Here is a 26,678-nt window from a genome sequence, read left to right as displayed (position 1 = left end):
AGGCTGGAGATCAGGCCATATCCATAGATCAATGTGTTTGCTATCCTTCTGAATCTGTGCTAGTTCTGACAAACCTGGGAACCAGAGGATAATTGAGGGCAGACAGGTTGCACCAGGCTTGCTGCCATATTGGTTGCATTTGTGATCCTGGTGTTGATTGCCCCTGTTGAGCTGTAATGTATTTTCATCTCTTTGCTACTGATCTCCATCACATAGGGAGATGACTGCATGGAACTTTCCAACTGGAGTGGCCAACCAAGAATTTGGGGCTTGGATTATTAATGGTGGCAGGGTGGGATGGAAAGCAATAGATGGCAGTCTTCTGTGGATTCCTTTCTCCCCCCTCCCCTCTGCAGAGCTTTTCTCTGATAGCTTGAAAGCTTATTTTCCTCTCAACTTTGTCAGCTAAGTGCTTTGTTTGTATGTTTCCCCCCTTAGGCTGAGCTAGGAAAGGGATTAACTGGGTGGAGTGGATAAGAAGGGGTCCGTATTGAACGGGTGAGAATGGCTGGGGAGGGCCCCCTTAGGTATTAGGCTAAATATATCTTTGTATATTTGTGTATGTGATTCTTTGCTGAGGGGCCATGGGTGCTGAAGGCCTGTGAGTGCTGAGAGCCAGTAAAGCTGAAACACCTCAGAATGCTTGGTTTTCTCCTCCCTGGGATAACTGTCAGTGGTTATTATGGGAGGTCCTGGGCCTTTGAAGTTAAGGTTTTTGGAAGAGAAGATGCCATGGCCACTGGTGGGACACGGAGGGCCATAATACTGTGGTGGTGATAGACATGGGAAAATCTGGTGGGAAAAGAGTGGGCTGCTCCAAGGAAAAGAGAACCAATGTTTTATACTTGTGTTGCATTTTAGCTTCTTTGTCTCTGCCCCAATACCATCTGAGGCCCTGGCTTCTGGATGTTTCTCTTAAATGTCAGGTCAGGTTGTAATAAAGTCTCCCTCATCTGTGATTTATTTGTGGTTGAGAGGGCCAATGTGGCATATATTACTGAGGTTAGACCTTGAAGGGAAGGGCTACAAATGTAGCCACAGCCCAGAAGCTAGGGCAGAGATGGTGGTATGGCAATTATCATTTGAGAATAGGAATAAATTCTCATTTACTTTCCCTGGCATATAAGGTTCATAAAATGGTTAATCACTAAAGATGTACTATATTCCCTGGATAAAAAAACAACACCGAAGATGTAGTAGTGCTTAAAAGTTTGTGAAGCTTTTTGAATTTTCAATATTTCTGCATAAATGTCACTAAAATATCATCTGTTCTAGATAAAGAAAACACAGATTTTAAAATGTACATTCGTTGATTCATTGAAGAAAATGATCCAAAGCTACATATTTGTGTATGGAAAAAGTACTCTTGAGACACCTTAAATCCTAGTTCCAGGGAAGCCATATTAAAGTCTCCCAAGAATGTAAGGCTGAGGAATTCCACCATCAACCCAGAGATGAAATCAAAGGGCTCAGGCAAGTAGATTGCTTTGCAGCAGGAAGGTTGGTACAACAGCAATAATCCCAACTGATCCCTAGAGCCAAACATAATGAACAGGGTCTCACATCCAGTAACCTATAGAACACTTCTCTGAAAGATATAAACAATTCTCAACTGACAGAGTAAGAGTTCTTGATAAAGATACAAATTACAGTGTCGAGGTCAGTTTAGGATTATGCAGGGTTTGGAGTATTATTATTATTATTATAAACTTTTATTCACCGAACATGAAATTTAGTCAACTGAACATTCAAAAATGCATCGCAAATACCATTGACTGGCGCTAATGGTTGATATGGGTTGCTGCCAGTGTCCTAGGTATCAACCAAGTACCTTCCTAAGATGTACAATGTTCCGAATAGTGCAGTTTTTGGTAGCTCTGCTGGTGTTATTGCAGGAAGCTGCAATTTCTTGATGTATTTTATAAAATTCTTGGACATGGTACCAAGTGCCATGATGACAATGGGTATCATTGATACATGTTTCATCCATAATTGCGTAACTTTGATAGCCAAGTCGCGATATTTCGTGATTTTTTTCCAGATCTTTTTCTTTGACTCTGACATCTCCTGGTACCGCGATATCAATAAATCGTACGTTTCGATTTTCGACAACTGTGATATCTGGCATGTTGTGTTCCAAATGATGATCCGTCTGTATTCGAAAGTCCCACAAGATCTTCACCTTCTCATTTTCGATAACTTCCATTTTATGTTCCCATGACTTCTTGCTGTTGTTGTTACTACTACTATTTCTATTACTATTACTATTAATTTGAATAAGTAAGCCCAATGCCATCCAGACCTCTTCTTAAATTTCCCTTTAAATTCTTTGTGAGTTTCCTTGAGACACTGGGAACAGAAGACCAAGATCATTTCTGATCTACTCACCCTGGTTGCATAGTTTTACAGTTCTTTGGACTCTGGTCTGTGTGTGGAATTTTCCACAGCCATCTGTTGCCTGTCCCACAATTATGAAGGACATAGATGAATTGCAATACCAAATGCTGTTTGCTATGCAGTATTCAGTCTGCTTCCATATACATATACCTCCCCTTCTACTGACAGCTGTTGCCCTCATACTTAGACCATGGGGTATACTTATTCCACATGTCACCAAACTAGACTGATTGACAAAAAAACATTTCTAGTGCTGAATCTCACCCACAAGATTAAAGCTCATGATTTGCTGATATAAATAAATTGAGGTGCTCAAAATATTCTACCATGGGTCATTTCACCTTTCAATAGAAGTGAATATATGTAGCTCACGGTTGGACTGTGGAGTCCTTGGTGCTCTCTGAACTTGCCTGTTGGCTTGCAGATGTTTCATTACTTTTTTTTTTAATTTGATTTATATGCCGCCCTTCTCCGGAGACTCAGGGCGGCTTACAATGCATTAAGCAATAGCCTTCATACTTTTGTATATTTATACAAAGTCATTTTATTGCCCCCATAATCTGGGTCCTTATTTTACCTACCTTAGAAAGGATGGAAGGCTGAGTCAACCTTGAGCCTGGTGAGATTTGAACTTGCAGTAATTGCAGGCAGCAGATTTAAGTGGATGTTAATTAGTCTGCTGAGCCACCAGAGCTCCCTCTGACATGGTAACATTACCAGTACCAGAAAGTGTGAGGTTTTACCCCTGTTTATATATAGTAGCTTGCCCTGCCAGTATTGGTCAAGTGCGGTTTTCTCCTTAGTAATTCCTTTGTTAAGATATTGCTATGTGCTTGATTTTTTTGTCTTCTGTTAACTCCTGCTTATCTGAACATTAGTGCTGAAATAATATAATTTGCTGGAGTAAATGAATGATCAGTGATGCAGGGTGGGAGGAGAAGAGTGTATGGAACCTGTTGGGCTAGCAAAACAGCCCCTGAGCCTTTGGGGACCCGGCAGGGCAGGATGGGGCAATAGACAGGATGGCATGCTATAGTATTTCTGTGGTCAGTTGTAACAGTGAATGACCACAGAGGTGATACAACAAAGTAACTTTCGGACAGGGTCATAAGTACCTTTTGGAAGTCTGTTGTAACTTCGGATCATCACTAAGTGATCTGTCGTACCTCAAGAACTACCTGTATTAGAACACGAGAATTACAATCACAAATTTATCAACTCTTTAGATAGCAAGCATCAGTGATATAATATCTTGGTGCCAAGTCGTAGTTTTCATGTGTTTATCTAGCATACCATTTCTTGTTTGGGCAAGCATTAGGCTTTGCAGGGTGATGAGAAAAGCTCATTGCAGGGATATTAATAGCCTTTTGATCATTGTACTCCTTTATCTGGATTATCTTCTACATTAAGGATTCTCTCTGAGTCATTGTACTCTCCCAAATGCTTATACTTCCCCTTGACAAATTAATTCCTTCTCTAGATTGCTAGTATGTTTATGACTCCACCAGTAGGGTTTGGTATAAACAAAACTATGCAAATATAAAATCATTTTTAAAAGCTACAAATGAATATGTACATAATGCCAAACTATTTATGTTAATTAGTTGAATTGTACTTGACATGTCTTGGATTGCCCTGATATTATTTATTTCTGTTGAATATTTCTATCCTCCTTTTAAAGAGAATTTTCCAAAAGTAGACTAAATTAGAAAAAATAAGTTCAATACTGTACAATGATATACAATAAAGGAGAACACAAATCAGAAGTTATTTAACCAAGTATGTCCAACAGTAGTGATTGGGACACTTTTTTTGTTCAACTAATGCTTCTTAATATTTCATAACTATTAATAGTTAGAAAACTATTGGCATCAAAGGCATTCATTTTGGAAAGTAAACAATCTTCCCTTAGCCATCTGGATAGATTGTTTGCAACAACATTGGTGATTGAACATATGCAGGGAACCTGTATTACATTGAAAAATGCAGTATTCTGCAGCATCCACTAGAAAATGGCTGATGGACAGTACCCAGATGAAGTACTTTGAGGGCTGAATGGTTGGGCAGTACTCCCAAGTCTGAAGAACTCTCCCACGACAGAAAGGGTTCCAGAAATCACTCTCCAAGGCCATCCAGACAGTGGTGATTTGCAAGAGGATTCTGGAGCGGTGCTACAGAGTTGGCTGGTGAATCATTAGCTGTCAGATACAAAAGACCAGATCAAGACATGAAAGTTTAATTAAATTGATTTATTGCTAAACAGCCTGTAAACAGGATTCTTCTCCATAGTGGTAGAGATAGCATCCAGGAATGGGTTAACTCTGTCTGTCAGCTAATTGGACTGAGTCTGCAAGTTGTGATGACATGCCTCCTCTGCTTGCGTCCCCAGCTTTTAGACTCTGTTTTAGCTTGGACTAGACGTGTTTTCTAGCTACTCCATTCCTGAATGCTTTCAACCACAGAGAATTACAACATGGATTGTTGACGGCTCCTAGTTTCGGCTGGTTGAGCTACTCAAGATATTCCGGCGTGAAGAGCTTTCAGCCTGACCCTGCTGAAGGCTGCGTGGCGGCAATCAGGCTGCCTGACTGCAGCACTGACAGGGCAGCGTGCACGAGCCTAACTCTGCAACGCTGACCCTGGGACTCGGGGAAGGACAAACTTTTGCATTCGCTTGACAGTGGGTGAGTCACCAGACTGTTGGAAAATTCCTGCCACGCAAAAACCCCCGGTAGCCAGTGCGCATAGCCTTGGATTGCATCCGGAGGCACTTTAGCCCCTGCCCGTAATCCGGGCATACTAGATAGTGTCAGACTGTTCGCAGCACTTTGAGCAGCAGGTCCCCAATCAGGCGAGACTGCTAGGCCAAGAGAATTAAAATGGCAGCTGCCTTTGCCAGAGACACCACTCTTGAGGCGGGAAACCCGGCACTCTCTGGCAACGACATTACTGATGGTGCAGGGCCCTCGAGAGTGAGGCCCACAGGAAAGAGAACAGCAGCTGAGCCTCACTCAAGGGAGCCGACTAAGAAGGCCTCTAAGACCACAGAATGGGAGGCCAAGCAATGCCTGAAGGCTATTGAGAGAGCGATCACTAAGGCTCAGAGGGAGGCTGATGAGAAGGCAAGGAGTCTTCAAACTTCAGAGCCAGTCAGTTCCCGACCATTTGCCTCACAACCATTGGAACTGCACGCTCTTCAGCACGGCCTGCAAATGGCAGCATGGTCACCAGATGGCGCTATGTAGCAGTCCTTTGACTGCCCAGCAACAGTGAGTTGTTCTTTAGCTCACTGTCATAAACCAGGCCTCCAGGGCATGCCTGGGAGCAGCTTGTAAGATAGGGATTTTCCTCTGCTGAGGCAACCTTCCGTTGCAGGCCTTCACTCAGAGGAGCGATTGGAGCTTCAAATCCCTGCCAGTATGGGAGCTTTAATCTCTGAGGCGATCAGACAAGGGATTGCAGCCGGTTTACAACAGAGAGCGGCTTCGATGATTTCTGATCACCCCAGGCCCCAAGTTCGCCATTAGGGGTCCCATTTTTCGGGGGAAGTTTTACCCCCTCAGGGGCAATACTCTCCAGCCTCTTCCAGTCAGGCATCTTTGTCGGAAGAAGCAGCACAGTGGGACCTAGAATTATCTGATGATGAAAGCTTAATGCCTGATCAACCTGCCTTTGTGGGTCTATTTCGGCCCCCATTGTTTAGATCTTTGCTCTTCAAAGCAAAGAATATTGTTCGCCTGGGTACCAATCAGACAACTCGAGACTGCATCAGGGTCGGATGATCCTACGGATTCACTCTTTGCAGAACCAGCCATAGAAACAGAGGTGGTACCCACCCCCAGGATGTTCCTGGATGTAGTGCAGAGGCAGTGGGCTTCCCCTGGGACAGGGCCCAATCCCAGTGGTCTGGGCAGATGATTTTATAATATGAGCTCAGATCTTTCCAAGGCCCTCCAGGTGCCAATGGTAGACAGCCATGTAGTGGCATTATCCTTACCCTCTGTCATGGCGGGATCTCTGGAGGACGCCCTCCAGCCTGAGGACAAACGGGCAGAACAATCATTAGTAAAGACCCACCAGGTGGCCACCTGGGCTGTTAAGGCCTCTACAGTTGCCTCATTTTTTAATAGAGCTTCACTGCTCTGATTGAGACAACTACAGGAAAGAATACCAGCGGGTGACATGAGGTCCCATCAAGACCTTAATAAATTAATGGTGGCAATGGAATTTTCACCGGATGCCACGCTGAATGTGGCGAGATTCGCAGCCAAGCTTGTTGTTGGCAACCTGACATCTTCTATGGCTCTGCCAGTGGCAAACCGATGCCAGGAATAAGGCATCCGTCCCATATTTGGGGGATAGGTTGATTGGAGACTCCCTGGACCCTCTTCTGGTTGAGTCCAGGGATAAGCGCAAGATTCTGCCATCCCTGTCCCGGTGAGTGGACTCACACCCACCCCTTTATTTTCGCCGCTCGTCCTTTCATGGGCTGGACAGTGGATTTGGGATGCTGCGTTCACAAAAGCCCTTCCTTCCCAGACAGGGACAACAACAGGACAGACTGGGCAGACAGGGACAGAGGTTCCCACCCAAAAGGGTCTTTTTGAGGTGGGGGAGTCGCTCTTTTCAGCATTCAAAGTGACTGCTCGACCAACCCTCCCATTGGGGGTTGCCTGGCTTTCTTTGCCAGCCAATGGGAGAACACCACCACAGACGCCTGGGTCAGGGAGACAGTGAAGTCGGACTTCTCCCTGGAGTTCTTCTCCACTCCCCCAAGGTTTTTCATCCGTTGTCCTGTGTCAAAGGATCGGACGAAGCAATTCCTCATGGAGTCAGCCATAAAACATCTGTTGGATATTCAGGCTATCCAATTGGTTCTGGAGGAGTTGCAGGGACAGGAGGGGTTTTATTCCCTTCTGTTCAGAAGGCCTCGGGGGGATGGAGGGCAATTCTGGACCTCAAAACTCTGAACAGTCACATTGTTTACCGATGGTTCAAGATGCAGTCACTTCAGACCATCTTAGAGTGTGTCAGAAAGGGCCACTTCCTCCTGTCAGTGGATCTGACAGAAGTGTACCTCCACATGCCCATCCTCCCCACCCACCAACAGTTTCTCTGCTTCCATTATGCAGGGAAACACTACCAATACCGGGCATTACCATTCAGCCTATCAACGACCCCAGGGCGTTCACCAAGCTGAGGGCTGCATTAGCGGGCCATCTCCGGAATCTACCAGTCAGGGTCCAGTTTTATCTGGACGATACCCTTATTCAGTCCAGCTTGGAACCCCAGGCGAGGAGGGACCTGGCTAACACGATCCAAGTTCTCCAGGACCACATATTTTCTATAAATATGGCCAAAAGCAACCTGGTCCCGACGAACCGACTGCTTCATTTGGGAGCAGTCATAGACACTGTGGAGTCCAAGGTCTATCTGTCACAGGAGCGCCAGTCCAGCCTGAGGGAATTGGCAGATCATATAAAGATATTTCTATCATCCCATGGGCATGACTCCACAGCAGAGGTCTACAGTGGTTCCTCCTCCTGTACCAGAGTACAGGTTCCTCCAGAAGTGATCCTTTCTCTCAAATGGTGGACTTCCCGGGCCATCTCCAAGGGCTGCCAGTTCAGAGAAACAGATCGTCTGACACTAACAACAGATGCCAGCCTCTTTGGCTGGGGCGCTCACCTGCAGTCACTTATGGCTCAGGGACGGTGGACTCAGGAGGATCTGAGCTGCAACATAAATTGGTTAGAGCTCAGGGCGATCCATTTGGCCCTCAGGCGGTTCGAGAAGGTAGTCTCAGGCAGACACATTTTGGTCTTGATGGACAATGTAGCCTCCAAGGCCCACATCAACCACCTAGGAAGGACCCACTCTCATGCAAGGGGCCAAGCAACTGGGCCTCTGGGCAGAGACTCACCTTCTGTCCATCAGGGCAGAACATATCTTGGGCATGGCAAATGTGCAGGCAGACTGGCTCAGCAGAGCCTCAATTGACCACACGGAGTGGTGCCTGCACCCGTCCCTGTTCTGGGAAATGACGGACCGCTTGGCCTCCCGGTAGTTGACCTATTTGTCACCCAAGACAACTGCCAGCTCCCCAGGTTTTACACCAGGTTTGCGACATGGGGCAGAAGGAGTAGATGCGCTATATAGTCTGTGGCCTCCAGGGTTGCTGTACACCTCCCTTCCTCTTCCGCTTATTCCGTGGGTCATCAGGAAGCTTCTGGAGGAGGAAGCAGAACTTCTGTTCCTGGCACTCCACTGGCCCAGAAGGCCTTGGTTGCAGACCTGGTAAACCTGTCAGTGGCTCAGCCCTAGAGGATCCCTCAGAACAGGATCTCCCTCAGCCAGGGGGCATTGGTCCACCCGGAGCCACTGTAGTTCCAATTTACCACCTGGCAATTTAGTGGAGCGTTCTGAGTGGGAACAACTTTTCCTCCAGGGTTATCAAGACAATTCAGGCCTCTCGGAGACCCTCGACTAATCGAATATATAATGCCACATGGAAGGCCTTTTGTGGGTGGTGTGCCAAAGTGAAATTGGTCCCTACGGACGTTTCCATAGCCTAGATCCTGAAATTTCTCCAGGAAGGACTAGATAATGGGCTATCCCCAAATACCATCAGGAGGCAGGTGGCGGCCCTGTCCTCAGTTTTGGCATGTGGAGCTGTGGACTCTCTCGCCCAGCACCCCATGGTCCATCGATTCCTCAGGGGAGCGACCAACCTGAGGCCACTGGTGGTGCACAGGTACCTGACATGGGATCTGGCCAAGGTCTTGAACTCCCTTACCGGGGGCCCCTTAGAGCCTTTGAGAGAGGCCAGCCTGCGATTCCTTGTGTAAGGTGGCATTTCTGGTGGCCATTACATTGGCCAGGCGGGTCTCAGAACTGGTGGCTCTATCGGTAAGGCAGGACCTTTGTGTGTTCCACTCTGACAGGGTGGTTTTGCAGCTGGATCCCCTTCTTTGTCCCCAAGGTGAACACTTGGTTCCACAGGGCTCACCCACTGGTGCTGCCGAACTTCTGTCCTAAGCCAGTCCACCACTTGGAACATAGGTGGCATACCTTGGATGCAGGGGTGGGTTCTAAATTTTTTTACTACCGGTTCTGTGGGCGTGGCTTATTTTGTGGGTGTGGCTTGGAGGTCATGTGACTAGGTGGGCGTGGCTAGCTGGTCAGTCATTTCTGGAAGGTCCTCGCAGTTACGACCAAGTCCTCGCACTTACGATCTGACTCATTTGTTTGCTTTTAACACTGATCAGCTGTAGGACGGCCCTTGGAAGCCCCACTGCAAGAGTTTAAACAGTTTTTTTCCCTCTAGTCAGCAGCTGGGACTCAGGAGGCAGCAATAGATTGGGGGTGGGACCAAATAAAAGGTAAGAATAACGTGGGTGCGGGGGTGGGAGGGCCGGGGGGGAGAACCGGTTCGGTGACATCATATCATCACTGCTACCGGCTCGGCCGAACCGGACCAAACCAGGAGGAACCCACCACTGTTTGGATGTGAGGAGGACCTTCCACATACACATCAAAAGAACTTCCTCCCTACAGAGGACAGAATCCCTGTTTGTCTCTTTCCAGCCTGCCATGCTGGGCAACAGGGTCATCCCCTCAACCTTGGGACAGTGGATTAGTGTGTGTATCGCCAAGGCCTATGAGATCCAGGCCTTGCCGTTCTGCTTCTACCAGAAGCACGGCCACAACTGCGGCATGGGGGACGCAGGCCTCTATAGAGGAGGTCTGTCGAGTGGCTACCTGGTTCTCTCCATCCCCTTTTATCCGCCACTATAAGCTGGACACTTACGCCTCGGCTGAGGCGGCCTTTGGCAGGCGAGTACTTCAGAATGTCCACACAGAGCAGGGGACTTCAGACCGGACTGCAGCCCACCCATAGGACAGCCAGTTTTGGTATGTCCCATTCCTGGATGCTACCTCTACCATTATGGAGAAGGGGCTTTGGTCTTACCTGATACGCTCCTTCTCGTTGGGGTGGAGATAGCATCCAGTCCCAGCCGGATTGGCCTCCGGTCCTGGGTCCATGAGGGGATACGACTACAGCATAGCACGTCAATCTGCATCAACGCCTTCATCAAAAAGCTTGGGATGCAAGCAGAGGAGGCATGTCATCACAACTTGCAGACTCAGTCCAATTAGCTGACAGACGGAGTTAACCCATTCCTGGATGCTATCTCCACCCCAACAAGAAGGAGTGTATCAGGTAAGACCAACGCCCCTTCTCAGTTAATGTTTAGCACCTATTTGAAATTAGATCAGGATCCGTAGAATTCAAGGAGAGTTGGCCTTAGTCCTTGTATGGCTCCATAGCGATTCTAGGCTGATCCCTCTTTTAATTCAGCTCCTAGATTCTGCCACTCCTGCATCAGTGAGAGGCAGAGAAACATTGTTAGTGCTAGACAACAAGGAGAGGAAGTGCCATGCTGAGTGAAAATAAGAAAGCTTGGAACTTTTTCAGTCCTTACCCTGTTTTTGAGAAACATAAGGACTTAAAATTTGGCGGCATAATTTTGCCTTTTTTCTGCCATGCTCATTTGATAATGGAATTTATAAATCTTGACTCTAAGGAGCTTGTGAGAGAGTGAAGTCTTCAGATTTTAACTGAATCTGATTTGCTAAGATACAACTTCAGACGTGCATGTTATTTAAAAGATTTGCTCTTTGACCACAGAGGTCTACAGAGGACCACAATCACAAAATAGTGGGAAAGCCACCTCTGACTTTATTAAATTTTAGAACAAACGATGAACATCAAACCAGAACTGTCCAAAGGAGGGAGCCAAGCCAACTAGACCTCTTGGGAAGCATTTTGTAGGAATGCTCAAAAAAATATTTCAAGCAATCAAAGCAATAAGAATAAAGATTGTTACACTAGAGATGTAACCAAGTGCAAAAACTTATCAAACCATTGGGAATGTTCCACAGTGACAAAGTTGATTCTTTGAAATATTGAATGGGTAGTAAGAATGTTCATTATGAAGGTGATATAAACAAAATTTTCCTAATGAAACTAAAAAAAGAAGCGCTTCAGGTAAGACCTCAAGCCATAAAAGAACAATTTCTGGATCTTCATTTCAAAATTGAATTAAAGATTGACCACATGGATCCAGCTGTCCTGAAATAAATATCTAAAGATTTTGAGAAAAAGAAATGTTTCTGCTGTTCAACAGATATTCTGAAGAAAAGAAAGATTTTATTTTGCTGATAATGAATTATAACTTGAAAGAAAACCTTCATAAAAATGGTAATCTTTAAGAAATACTCTGAACATTTAAAATGAATTTAAAATTGAAACTAGAAACTGTTGGGTTGTTGATCAAAAAGCTTGAAAGAAAACCTGGGTCATTGTTATACATACTGACAGTGTTGAAAATTCAGTATGTGCGGATGGAAAGATATATAATTCCCACAATGGAAGAATGGATGGAAAAACTAGTGGATTTGGTAGAGATGACAAAGCAAACTGTTTTAAACAAAGAGAAGAATTTATCCAATTTTGTTTCCATTTAGAAATCATTTCTGGACTTTATGCTCCAAATAGAATGTAAAAAATGAAACTGATTTTAGTTTAGGATTGGATAATTTTGTAGTTATAGAAATGGCTTGCAGTTACTAGAAATCTAATGTAAAAAATTGAGGTTCTAATTAGTATTTTACTGCACTGAGTGTAGTTGGAAGACCATTTCTTTTTCTTTTTATCTTGAACCCCCTTTCCTCTTTTTCTGATCATTATTTTCATTAGTGATTTATATTATAATAAATTTCAATAAAAATTCTTGGGAAAAAGTGAAACATGCAGCATGCAACCTAATGCTTTACAGGTTAGGCTTACGTTTTTAGACAAACTGACTGCCAGATTGAGTAGTTACAAGGAATTTGTGGGCCGGAATTTCTGGAGGAAAACAAGTTTTCTGCCCTTGTTTTTTTCTGTTTACTTTTACTTTTCTGTTTAAGTTTACTTTTCAAAGTTAGTCCTGAATTCCTTTTACTGCAAATGTTTTAGAATTGCAAGTAAGTATAACAGATGATTTCCTAAATTAAACAATTTCGAATTTTTATATGTCTAGTTTCATCCTAGTACTTAGCAGTACTTTGCCTCTCTTCAGACTTTGAAGTGATATGCAGGATGTTTTTCAACCATATAATCTAATTGCATTTACTAAATTACAATATACAGTTAGATTTGTAAATAATCTCTGACCTAGACTCCTTTGGTCCTCCCCCCCCAAAGAATATTCCATCTATCTGGGACAGGTAGAAACAGGAATAGTTTGAAGACTGGCCTTAAACAGCTTGAAAGTAACTAGTTGTTCCCAATTCATTTTCTAAAAGGGGAGCATTGCAAGAGAAAAATACAGTAATGGGGTAGAATAGGGTTCTCTGCAGGGGTGAAATGCTCCCGGATTGGGCCGGATAGCCTGGTCCAGTAGTGATTTTGGCCGGGGGTTCGGCGATCCGGTAGCGATGGCAGAGCAAAGCTCTGCCCACCCACCCAGGTGTCATTATTTCCTGGTTTTAACCAGGAAGTAATGTGTTTTTTACCTTCTGCGCAGGCGCAGAAGGTCTGCATGTGCATATGACACGTACACATGTGAGCGTTTCCTTACTTTGGGCAAGTAAGGTAAGTAGATTTCACCCCTGGTTCTCAACCCTAAATTTTATTTATCCAACCGGGCTGAAAAATCTGAAGAGAGTATGTAACCTCTCAAGAAGTTTGAAAGTTGCTAACATTGATAAGAATACAATTTTTTTCACAATGTGTAAAAGCACAAATGAAATACTTCTCTTTGTATATATTTGTGAAACATTTAAAACAATTGTGCAAAGACATGACTGCTTTAACAATTCAAGATGATGTGCTTTGTTTGCCTTCCTATGTAACATCAAATACCTGTTCTGAATGCTTTGCACAGCTGTAAGAAAGGTGATGCTGTTTGGAGAGTTGCATAAATGTTACCTTAAAGGGCAACTGCTTAGCATAGTAGCAAAGTTCTGTGTACTGGGAAGAGATACCATGTTCTATTACAGTTTATTATGGAACCACAGAATCACTGGTGTGTTTTCTAAGAGGGAAGGACTGCTTCAATCAATAAAATTTTAAAAGTTTACAAAAACTAATGAATAGAACAATAGCAATAGCAATAAATACCAAATGGTAATAAAACAGTCTCATGACTGAGGACACTGTAAATGCCTATAACTTATCAGCTATCTGACAAGGGCTCATGTCACTGGGGGGGGGGGGGATGCTCAGCCACAGAAACTTCAGAACGAACTGTAAGCACCCCAGGGAGGTCTTTCATAACTTCAAACAGTTGCAAATCAAGGACTATCTGTAGTCAACAATCCAGCTTTTGATAGTAGTGATAATCAGCGCCCTTTCCATCCTTCCATAATCTCTCTTTGACTAATCAGTCCCTCCAAATCTCAAAACAGCGACATCTCGGATAAAAGTGAAAATGTATGTGTTCAGCTACATTCTGTACCCACTGTAGTTTCTGGGTGGTTTTCAAGAGTATATAGATTTGTGTAAAATATATTACAGTAGTGCCATCACAAAATGACAGAGACGAATAATTGTTGTCAGTGCCTTCTGTTCTGAGAACAGCTGCAACTGGCACACCAGCCAGAACTGGGTAAAGGCAATCCATGGCCATAACTTTTATCAGATGTTTCATTAGGAGTTGTGGAATTGGCTATTCAAGCAAAGCTACTTTTGCTACCCTTTGGGGAAGACTAAAGCAAAGGGGGAATCAAAATTATTGATTACTTCACTCTTTCTTGTACCATCATCTTCCAAGTGAACAATGGAAAGATGCTTGCTATAAATACATACAAGTACATAAAAGCATTTGTACATGCTGTTTGTCATTGTATGCTGCATTAGTAGTTACAGTATAATCTGTTAGAGATACTAGGCATAAGACAGATGTGAAATGTGGTCATTTATAAGAGCAATCAATGCAGTTTCTATCCCCATCCCCCGCCTCAGTTCTTACTAAAAAGGGTTTAGTAATAAGTTTCTTCCAGAGCTCTTTGTAACTTCTACCCTGTCACTTAACAATCTTCCACAAAAGGGTTCACTCAGAAGCAATTTTGTCAAAAAAAATTTGTCACCTCCCTTTGCAAAAGTCAACAAGGTTCTGAAATGAATCACATCATGGGCTGCAGGGGAACTCCTAAAGTAGTCCTGGAGTTCATTGAGATTGATAAAATGCCTGAGGTGACCCATTTGAATTGACTCTAGTAATCATCAGCCTCCCAGTGGATAAGTATCACTCTTTTGCATCAAGGCTTATACAATACTTCAGGGCTACAAATGGATACAAGTCAGCCAGTGCTTAATAACTTAAGTGTATTATCCAATCAGGACTCCTGGCTTATATAAGTTTCAAAAATAGAGACACACATCCCAAGGTGTGGTGTATTTATGAATGTATAACAAAATTGTTTATATTATTTACGAAGTAGAAAGTATTCTAGCTTATTTATTGCATGATACCGTGTTTATTCCATATTGATGAATTTTCGGAAAAATGAAAGGAAATTTCTCCTGAACACAAGTTTTTTATTTTGGCTTTAAAAATCTTTTTTTAAAAAAACAAAGATATATAATGTTTTTGCAAATGAGCTATTATATGAGGGAAATATGTAGGTTAGAAGAGTGAACGAAAAGATGTTTTTTAAATCAGTGATGAACATTCTTACATTTGAATGTACTCTTCCCATTCTAATTTGGAAATATATAAATATTCCATTTGAAAGTACAGTACTCAGTGGATTTTTTGTCTTGTTACTTTAACCTTCTTCCTAATACATTTTCCTTTGGACAGCTCTGGCTCTTCGGCTTTGAAACGGAAATGAGCACCGCCCCCTAGAGTCGGGAATGAGTAGCACATATGTGCGAGGGGAACCTTTACCTTTACCTTAATACAGTAGTGGCCAAAATTGTGGAAACCTTTTGGGCAAAGTGTATTTTTGAGGTTTGATGGCTAATAACACTAGGTTTTTTTTGGAGTTTCAAGATAATCATATTCCACTGCTGGAATAGCCTGAGAATAGCCCAGACCTTGACCCAATTGAAAATCTATGGAGCCAACAAAAGAAACTTGTTAGTCAGAAGCGACCCATCAATAAAACCCAGTTAATAGAAGCAATCATTCAATCTTGGTTTCACATTATAACAGCTGTAGAATTAAAATACTTGATTCACTCCATGGGAAGACGTTGTAAGGCCATAATTCATGCTAAAGGTTACCCAACTAAGTATTAACTGACGTGATAATTTTTGTATATCTCATTTTTCTAAGTGTTTCACTTTTCTTCTTTATACTGTAACTGCTATTCTAATAGCAAATCCTTCATAAAAGTTATTGAATTACATTCTTGATTAAATTATCTTTCCATTGATATATAATTTTATGGTGCTACTCCAAAAAAAAAAAAAAGTGTTATTAGTTTTAGAAAATAGACTTTTCCCGAAAGGTTTCCATAATTTTGGCCACTACTGTACCAATAGTAATAGCATTTAGACTTACATACCATCCCCATAGTGCTTTACAGCACTTTCTGGGCAGTGCAATGTAAGTATTATTTGCTTATTGCCCCCAACAGTCTGGATCCTCATTTTACCAACCTTGGAATGATGGAAGGCTGAGTTATCCATGAGTCCCATCATGATCAAACTCCAGGCTATGGGCAGAGTTTGCCTGCAATACTGCATTTTAATCAGTGCACCATCAGGACTACCCTAACCCTAATCAGAACTTGTTTCTGAATTAAACTTTGCTAATCAGAAGTTGTTTCCGAGTTTAATAATTTCCAATCCTGACTGCTATTAGAAAGCAATAATTTTAACTAAGCTTTACTCCCTCTACTACAAAACAACCTTGCTTCAAAGTTATGGCCTCTGGTCATAGTGAACTAACCTCTTGCTATGCAACTCAATGCTGAATGGATTGAAAGTATGTTGTTTCAGCATAAGAATCAGGTGGCCTGCAGCTACTCAGATTATCCATTTCACTCAATCACCCAGAAGATATAGGAAATGAGATTTAATTGTGGACTCTTGAAAGATGGAGTTGCAAAATGGTCTATTTCTATTATTGACTCTATTAACCCTGCTCTGGACAATTAAATCTATTTTCTACTTAAACTGAGATCTGCCTTTTTTAGACTCTGCCAGAAAAGCAACAAGATAAATTGCAAAATACTGTATAGGCATTTATAGCTGCTTGCTTCAACATTACTTTAGAGAGAAATGTTAGCTGGAATGAACTAGCTTTACTTGACCAGTTTAAAGACCTGTGTGCAAGATGACCCATTTCAGCAAGGCACTCCAGATACCTTTGAGGAGGTACATAATTATTCAGTGCTGTCTATCCCTAGATAGACAGCAAGAAGAACTAAGGCAAACAGCTGATGAAAAGCTGTTCTGTATTTCCTCTTTCTTTCACATCAGCTTCTTCAGTGGATTGTTATTGTTCAGTCACTAAGTCATGTGTCTGACTCTTCCCGATTCCATGAACCACAGCATGCCAGGACCCCTGTTCTCCACTGTCTCCCAGAATCTGCCCAAATTCATGCCCACTGCATTGATGATAGTGTCTAACCATCTCATTCTCTGCTGTCCCCTTCTCCTTTTGCCTTCAGTCATTCCCAACATCAGGGTCTTTTCTGATGAGTCCTATAGCTTCTTCAGTAATCAACTATGTAACTGGAAGTAGTCGTCAGTTATTGTCAGCTACAGAAAAACAACACAGAAACTCATTGGTGTCTTACAATCTTCACATCTCCTGTCTTTATTGGAAGGAAGAAAAATTCAAAGTGGAATAGGACAATCAAAGTAGAACATCTGATTTGCTAGAATCATCCAGATGCTAGGAAACAGGAGACTTATCTATTGTATGCACCCCATCTTCAATATTTTTTTCAGTACCCATAGAAACCTACTTTTCCTAATTGGCCTTTCTACCCACCACCCCAAGGTGTCTTCAATAGGAAGAGAGTGATTTGGGACATCAAAATGAGAGTGCAGGAGTGTTACAAAACTTACTTTTTCCCTGCCTGCATCCTCAGAACAGGAGGGGCTTGATATTGAATGAAAATTAGACATTCATTCTCTGCCTTCATTCTGTTTTTAACTGATATGGATGTTTTTCAAACACTAATCTAGGACCAACTTATAACTAAGTTAAACCTAGATCCTAGATCTAAGCTAAAAACAACCTAAAACTAGAGAGAAATTAACCGACAATTAGGACAATTATCAGTGGAATGACTTGCCTCCAGAAGTTGTGGGTGCTCCAACACTGGAGGTTTTTAAGAAGAGATTGGGCAACTATTTGAGCAGGAGGCTGAACTAGAAGACCTTCAAAGTCCCTTCCAACTCTGTTATTCTGTTACGGTACTATCCTTCCATTAGATTCAGGGAGAATGGTCCTAAATAGGGCAAATGGCTTCATAGGGAGAGCTGAAAACCCTCCTGCCTGCAAATGCTCCTCAAGAAAAGGAAAAGTACTGCTGATGCATATTTTGTTGTTCCAGACTGCCCTAAAGGTCAGAGTGACCTAAAGGTCTAGTAAGTAAGTTTACTTTTGGAGTCAAAAATTACCAGTGCTTCCAGGCTCCCCAAAGCATCTGAAATTGTTTCCTTTGTGTTCGAACTTCAGGCAGACTAAGGCGGGTTGGATAGATCATTACTTCTGTTTAAATAATATGTCCAATAATTTGATTTTAAGGTTCATGCTTTCCATTGTAAACAAAGGAAAATAATACACCACTTTCTTAACTCTGGGTGAGGCACGGGCAATATAGAAAACTGTTTTCAAGAATGCTGTGCTTGATCAAAAGTTTAAGTCTGTAAATATTGGAGATGGAATGCACATATCTTCGTACAACACTCTAGTTAATTTTTTGCTTTTTTTACTACATATTCATTGCCCTGGCATTCCAAACCAGCATAACCAACCAAGATCTCAGCTTATGTGTAAGACTCGTGTAACAAAACATCATGTTTTAGTACATCTGAGTCTTTGCCATAAACTATGCTAAAATCTTCAGTTAGTTATTTTGTCAGTAAAATCATACGAGTTTCCAAAATTCAGGCAACTAGTGGACATGTCAAAATAAACACTTTGGAGGATATCAATTTAAGTGGAGCCCAGTCAAAGCCCATGTAGAAATGTGAATCTTAAACTTTCTTCCTAAACTCATCATAAAATCTAATTATGTAGTTTTATGTCTAATTATGTGTTTTAAAATCATATCTAAGAATCCAAGGTCAAAAATGTTGGTCTAGACAGAGAGGTGTTAAAAGCAGATAGATGTTCTCAAGTTAAATCGTATAGCTTTTTAAAAAATAGAATACAGGCAGTCATTGTTTAGCGACTGCCTCAGATACCAACTGAGTGATGAAAAAGTACATTTGTGACCAATCTTTTGCATTTATGATCTTCTCAAGTCTATAAAGCAAAGGAAAACTGAAGTAAGATAATAAGCACAGTTGCAGTTTCACTTAATGACTGCTTCACAGTTCCCAATTGTGGTCACTAACTAAGGACTACATGTGTTGGAGAAATAAATTTGTTTCGACTCTCATGTTTTCTTATGGTTGTAGTGATAATAGTTTTGTTGAATCATTCTTATACTTTTTCTTCATTGGGCTCTTTCAGGATAAGAAATGTACAAAAATAAAATAGTCAATAATAATAAATGCAGGGGACTTGTCCAGACATTCTCCAGGGGTCAACATGGAAGGAAGGAAGGACAGTATCTTCTGTAGCAATTTTTTTTTAAAAAAAATGTTTGTTTACAGAACTTCAAAAGGGAATCTTGTGTTTTCTAAGACTTGGTTAATATTGTAAAATGCCTGTTTTGAATATATTGAGAATTACCCATGAAAAAGCAATGGCATTCAGATGAAAGTGCTTAGATTTGTGAGAATAATGCTTTTGCATTTAAAATTTCTCAGGCACTAATTCCTGAACCGTTGCACCTTTTCCCAGTTCGCTAATACCGTTTACTGATAACTTCCACTAGTCCTCCAGTCCTCAATAAATATACAGTTTATCCTATTTAAATGGTGGGGATCTATATGCAAGAAAATCTTGTACATTGGATACTTGAACTTGAAAATTACAAAATCTTTGCAACATTTGGAAGCATTACTTCTTGTTGTAAAAAAGCACTACTCAATATTTTTTTTCTGTTTTGCAGGTATAATCTTGAATTGAATAGCATACACACACACACACACACACACACACACACACATATATATATGTATATGTATATGTATACAGATACACACTAGTTGGATACCCGTGCTTCGCTACGAAACAATATGATGGGGCTTGATAAATCGACACTTACAGCTTGACAATTAATGAGTAGTTACGATTGGCCTCTCCTCTCCCCTTCTCTCCCTCAGTCTTGCTCCACAGAACCGTATCCTATCCTATCCTATCCCCTTCTCTCCCTCAGCCTTGCCCCTCCGAAGGCTCCCCTATCCCCTGGTTGCTGCTGTGAAAGTAAAACTGAAAGTGAAACTCCTCTGCTTGTGTTTTGCATTTGGAATAGATTTCTTTTCAGGTGGGGAAGGGGAGTAGAACTCCTTAGCATCAGAGGGCTGTTTGGAAAGTGAAACAATATTTGCTGTGTGAGCAAGAAGGAGACAGGAAGGAGCCTGGCTGGCTTAGGTCAAGTGTTCTGTATTAAAGCTGCTTCCTGCTGTGAAAGTAAAACTGAAAGTGAAACTCCTCTGCTTGTGTTTTGCATTTGGAACAGATTTCAGGTGGGGAGGGGGAGTAGAACTCCTTAGCTCCTTAACACTCTCTCCTCAGAGAGTGTTAATAATAATATAGGAAATACTAATGCTCTGATGGTCATTTCATAAAACCCTTTCTTAGTAAGCACCTAGAAGCCAAGAGGAACATATGTGGCAAATTTCAAGTTTGTAGGCTTTACAGTTCTGGAGATTTTGTGATTATGGCGTGAGTAGTTTTCGCTTTTATATATATATAGATAGCATTGCTGCTTTTTAAAACACACCCACATGGTAGAAGTTCTACCTTGCAAGCAACTTTTATGAATTGGCTTCACAAGATTGCATCATGGTGAAGATTTTCTAAATTTTGTGGGGAGCCACTACCAAAAAAAAGTATGGAATTTCCTCTGTTACATTCTGTGTGTTTCATGACGCTGCAGTTCCTAGGATAGAACTGTGATCTTTTCAAATATTGTAATAGAAAGTTGGTGTAAATAAACTTTTATTTATTACCCACGTTTAGAGCATTTTTAATCTTAGAAACTTAATCTAAATACTTATTGATATATAATCCATCAGAATGGTACAGATCTCTCAGACTTTATAAATAGGTAGCCACTGGTCCTATGTGCAATCTTTTCTGTAGTTAGGATAAAGTATTGTGGTTTTGATGGAACTAGCTATGTTGGAACTAACTGTATTTCCTTTTTATTTCAGCTCAGATTGGGTAGAAATTATTGAGCCCCGTTCTAGGGAGCGAATGTACGTCAATTTGACAACTGGAGAGTGTGGTTGGGATCCACCACCTAATCTCAGAGTTCGGCAGTCTGATGAAAACCAGTGGTGGGAACTCTTTGATCAAAACAACAATCGTTTCTATTATTATAATGCCATCACTCAGCAGACTGTGTGGCACAGGCCTCAGGGTTGTGACATTGTGCCACTAGCTCAGCTCCAAGCCATGAAACGTAATTCCCAGTCTGATTTCAGGACATCACAGCACAGGAACAGTACAAGTAGTGAGGGACGAAATACTCCTATCCAGATAACTCTTCTACAGGACATGGAGAACAGTAAAGACAACATCAGTCTCGAGAAGAGGCCAGAAACTGAAAGGTAAATCATTTTCAAATTTGTCTATTTTGTTTTTCTCTTTTTTATAGCTATATAGGGAAGAGGGAGAAACATCCTTGTTTTAAAATGAAACACATAATACTAGAAATAGTTTTGGCTACTTAGTGTAAAAAACAAATAGATAAGTAGAGAGCCAGTTAAGTTTAGTGGATAAAGCAGCAGGCTAGAAAGTGAAAGATTATAATTTCAAGTCCCATTTAACCATGAAAGCCAGCTGGATGACTTTGGGCCCGTCAATCTTTCTCCACCCATGATATCAGGCTCAAGCTGCAAGCCAGTTAGCATCTCAGAAATATCAATGGAAGGGTTAATGAGTATCCGGTTTTTAAAAATTTGCCACCTGACAAAAATAATTTTACAGCAAATAACTTACTCTTAGTTCTTGATTAAAACACTATTTCAAATTGAAATCATCCAGACTTCTCAGTGTTGCTGCTTGCCATAAGATTGTAAGTACATAGGAACAAAACCCCAAGTCATACTCCCTTTTCCCAAGAAAAGAATGTTATAGCCAGCTTTTACATGTCTCCGTTACCAATCAGAGAAGCATAATAGAATTGCCGCCTGAAACATCGGTATTTTCTTTTTTAAAAAATGTTTTTGGATTTTCTGATTCTAAAAGTCAGCAGATATATTGAAAAGATCTAAAAACATGCCAAGATTCCAGTAGTAGAATTACTTTTTCACAAACCAAAACCAAAATAACCTTTCTGGTATATCCTAATCCTCTCATCTTGATTTTTAACACATCTCATGTTAATTTTTCTACCACAACAATTTTTCTTAGCTTTTTAATACTGAAGATGTAAAACTGATGTCTCTATGTTGTGTTTTTCCAATATTGTACTATAGCTAAAAGGTTCCCCTCACACATATGTGCTAGTCGTTCCCAACTCTAGGGGGAGGTGCTCATCTCCGTTTCAAAGCTTGAAGAGCCAGCGCTGTCGGAAGACGTCTCCATGGTCATGTGGCTGGCATGTCTAAATGCCAAAGGCGGACGGAATGCTTGTCCCTATTTTTCTACTTGCATTTTTTACTTTCAAGCTGCTAGGTTGGCAGAAGCTGGGACAAGTAACGGGTGCTTACCCCATTACGTGGAACTAGGGATTTGAACTGCTGAACTGCCAAACTTTCGATCGACAAGCTCAGTGTCTTAGCCACTGAGCCACCACATCCCTTATACTATAGCTAGCCTTGCTCAAATCATTAAGAATTGAACAGTTATCTTTCCTCACTAATGTCAGTAAACATATTTCAGAAACATAACTAAATTTTCCTATATCCATACTATTAATCCCTCTAATCATTTTTTATCAGAATCTTTGTACTACTTCAGAGTACCACTCTATGTGGTAGATGCCCTTTGCTTTACCACACTTCCAACATTTATTTGAGTCTTTCCCAGTAATTTTACTTACTTATGCTGGCATAAGTTAATAATTACTTAGTAATTTTCCCAGTTTAGTAATTTCTCATACTCCTCATTCATAATGCTGGGTTCTTCCAAAGTGTACTCATTGTGTGTCAGACATATCTTAAATCTGATTCCTGTATTTTTTTCAGAGTTGTTATATGTTTTGAAAATTAAACATTTAGAGGACTTTGAAAGCTCTAACATAAGATTTTCAAAAGCTTTTAAAAGTTGCAGTACTGTCATGTTACAAATTCTAGTTGTTTCTAATAATATTAATGCCAGGAAAATAGAAATGAATTCATTCACTGGGAATGAAGATATAGTCCAACAATTTGAAGGGCACTAAGATAAAAGAAGCTTTCTTGAAACCTATTTTCCTGATATCATTAGACTACCTGCTAAATGTTCATGAGATCATCACTTTTTCACCCATAGTTACATTTTTTTAATTTGGTTATTTCAGGCATAGTTTAAAATCTACAATGCTAACTCTTTCTAATAAATTAAAAGTTCTTGAAGGCAACTGCAATGAAGAAATTGTATTTTTTCTAAGGCTGAACATTTAAGAAAGCTAAATGGCTGCATTGCCAAGACCAAAGATAATGTTTACTTACAATCATCTTTTTTATTGCCATTCCCTTTATGTGATTATAGGACACACTGTATTCCTTAAAAGTAATTTATATTTTCCCATGTGGGAACTAGCCTTCCTTGAATGATAGGGTAAATCATTTTCAGAGATAAAGTGCAGGAGCCGAATAACTATTATAATTGTTGTTGATTTTCTTGACCAATATTGCATAGAACAGTTTTGCCAAGCATATATAATTACCATGCTGACTTGAAATATATAAGTTTATAGTTCTATTGCATCTGGAAATAGATTGAAATAGAGATAAATAATAATAAAGTTAAAATAATTTATTTCCACATTGCTGAAAAGGAAGGATTGATCCTCTTCCCTTTGGTATTTCACAGAAAGAGAAAAATGTGATTTGAAAATCAGCCAAAGATCAGTCCTTGATCCCAAAGTTGGGTTCTTAAAAGATTGTTTTTAATAGTTTCCAAAGCAAAAGTCAATTTTTTTAGAATGCCAATATATCACATAAATGGAAAAAAATCCTGGCAACTGATCTCTGCACAGAATTGTACAGAGGATGTAGTTACATTTCATCAAAACCTTTCGTAGCATATACAGTTAATCCTCAATTTAGTCATTTAGTGACTGTTACGATGGACCCCCTAAAAGCAACTTACAACAAGTTTCAAAGTTCCAATGTCGCCTCCCCTCCATGATCAGGTGGCCAAATTTTGGATGCTCAGCAACCAGCCCACATTTACTTCTGGTTTCTGGCAAAAACTGTCCTATAGTGAACATTTATGCTTAATGACCACAGTTCTACCACCACATTCATTTAATGACTGCCTCAAAAAAGATTGTAAAATTGGGTGCAGTCACATAGTGATCTGTTTTATGACCACCACAACTTATAACCGTAGTTGGGCTTAATTATGGTTGTAAATCAAGGACTACCTGTATATCATGTGACTAGGTGTATTGTATGTTCATATATGATTTTATATCAAGCCCATGTTAAAATCACATAATGCTTAAATGTTACTTTTTATTTAGACCTCCATTCTGAAAAAGCTAAGCATGGTCAGAGCTAATATTAGTACTCGGATGGGCAGGATCAGGAAATTCCAAAGCTATAGACTAGATTGGGAAGTTGAAATAACAGATCAGAAGAAAACAGTGGCAAACTACTTCCACATTATTTCTAGGAAAACAGTAGAATATATCCATTGTCATTGCACTGATAATATTTGCAGCATGTGGCAAGTATTCCTGATTGCATTTCCCAATTTTAATATTGAGCCTGGAACTGCCCTATCTATTGCTTAAAGGAAAATAAACAGAACTATATAGTAAGATATTGATAAAGCACAACTGATATAGAAGTACAAACAAAATACTAGAAAGCCTTAATATGGAAGTTTCATATAATCCATTTGACCAGCTGTCCATAACATTTTAACTATCATCTGATAATGAACAAAGGCAGCTATTCAAAACTGATGGAGCACCTGTCTAGTAATCATGCATAACACAAGCTCTTTTGCAGTATATCTCGGGTTGGCACCTATGACATATTTTTCTAACAGAAAGCTGGCAAGACCTAACAGAACTGCAGATGCAGGCAGCCCTGCTTTCTCCTATTAGTACTGGGATGCATCTGTTCTAACCTGTCAATTTGTTGTTGCATGAATAACTCTCCAATTACAACAACATGATAGGTTGAAAAAGCTAGTAGAGAGCAACTTTAATAGAGGAGGAAAAAAGTAGTGCTTAAAATAGAAAGACGGCAGGCTAAAAATGTTGTGCAAGTAAAAGCTTGAAAATTGCCTTTATCCCAAGATTTTTGAGAGATAGAAACTCCCCTATATAAGATAACCAATACACTGCCTGTGTAATTTATAATTTATTTTTATATGTGTTTTTTATGAATATCTATCAGACGGGCAGTTAAGGAATCAGCAGCATTAAATGGATTGTAGAGATTATAGTACAACTCCAAGCCACAAATTGCAAGCATTTGGAGAATCCGGTGACAGTTTGTAGAAATGCTGCAGAATCCTTTTTACCTCAAAATGTTTTCCAACTACCTTTTATATTTTCTTTTTCTCAGCACAGAATTTAGACAGTGGAGATTTGTCCAAAATTCAAGAAAATATTTGTAACATATACCCAGTTTGTAATGTAGCACAACAGTGCCATCTAAAGTATCTGGTAAATCATCTCATGCTGAAAAGCTCAAATAGAGGGAATTCGTTCTTTATTTTTCTCCAAAGCCTCTCCCATACAATTCCTTCTAAAACTAGTCATGCTTATCATTTAACCATAGAATTGCTCAGCCACTAGATAATTTTCTGAAATGATGGCTAGACTGGTGAATCAGAGATAGAGCATTTTGCTTGATTGGACAAAGCAGCAGTCATTCTCTAGAAAGAAGAAGGCTTGCAGTTATCCTTCACATTCTAATAGCACTGAAGATACTACTTGGAGAAGAAAAAAAAGCAGGACTTTCTTCTGAAATCCTTGATCTTAACTAACATACAATAGATAATTCCATTATTCCAACTGGATGGATTTTATTTGAATTTTGTGTGTGTGTGTGGTTGTTAACTTCCCATCTTATTTCTATTTTTTTCCTTTCCTCAAATATACTTTTTATAGCTTAAGATTTATCTTAAAATGGCTTAAAGTTGTAATAATTATATAATACTTATTTGGTCAATGACCTGCAACATAAAATAATAAAAGGGGAATAGAATAGAACAAATACAATCGGAATCAGTAAGAAGAAATGATTGTTAAAATTACAGTTAGAAAGATAAAAACTAATACAAACTAACCACAAACTAAAATAAAAAATAGTACAGAAAAAAAAACCAAATAGAAACAAAAATACAAAAGAAATAAAAATAAGAACATACTGAAGAAAAGGAAAAGAATTATAAAAAGTAATAACTTCTCTCTTCATCACAACAAGTATAAATAATTTTAGTAATTTTAGAACCTTGATCAAAGAAACCAACTTCATACAGGTACTCCATGACTTAGAATAGTTCATTTAGTGACCATTCGAAGTTACAAGGGCACTGGAAAAAAAAAACTTATGACACTAATGACCATTACAGCATCTCCATGGTCACATGATCAAAATTCAGACACTTGACAACTAATTCATATTTATGACAATTACAGTGTCCTGAGGTCATGTGATCACCTTTTGTGACCTTCTGACAAGTGAAGTCAATGGGGAAGCCAAATTTACTTAACTGCACTGATTCACTTAACAACTGTGGCAAAAAAAAGTCATAAAATGGGGCAAAACTCACTTAACAAATGTCTCAGCAACAGAAATTTTGGGTTCAATTGTG

General features: G+C 40.4%; 1 protein-coding gene across 3 annotated transcripts in view; it reads left to right on the top strand.

Moving 5' to 3' along the window:
* LOC117663711 (rho GTPase-activating protein 39-like) overlaps positions 1-26,678 on the top strand; it is an 81,508-nt gene that overhangs the window by 36,556 nt on the left and 18,274 nt on the right. For all 3 annotated transcript variants that reach the window (XM_087889262.1, XM_034414111.3, XM_034414110.3), the window contains exon 2: positions 20,903-21,301. In XM_087889262.1, the coding sequence (XP_087745388.1) occupies positions 20,946-21,301 (356 nt within the window). In that variant the 5' untranslated portion in view covers positions 20,903-20,945. The remainder of the gene's footprint in view (positions 1-20,902; positions 21,302-26,678) is intronic.

The sequence above is a fragment of the Pantherophis guttatus genome, chromosome 3 (assembly GCF_059756535.1).
Source record: "Pantherophis guttatus breed Tessera chromosome 3, ASM5975653v1, whole genome shotgun sequence".
In the NCBI taxonomy this organism is placed as follows: Eukaryota; Metazoa; Chordata; class Lepidosauria; order Squamata; family Colubridae; genus Pantherophis; species Pantherophis guttatus.
Note: the sequence above shows the minus strand (reverse complement) of the source record. Positions and strands in the feature narration are given on the sequence as shown.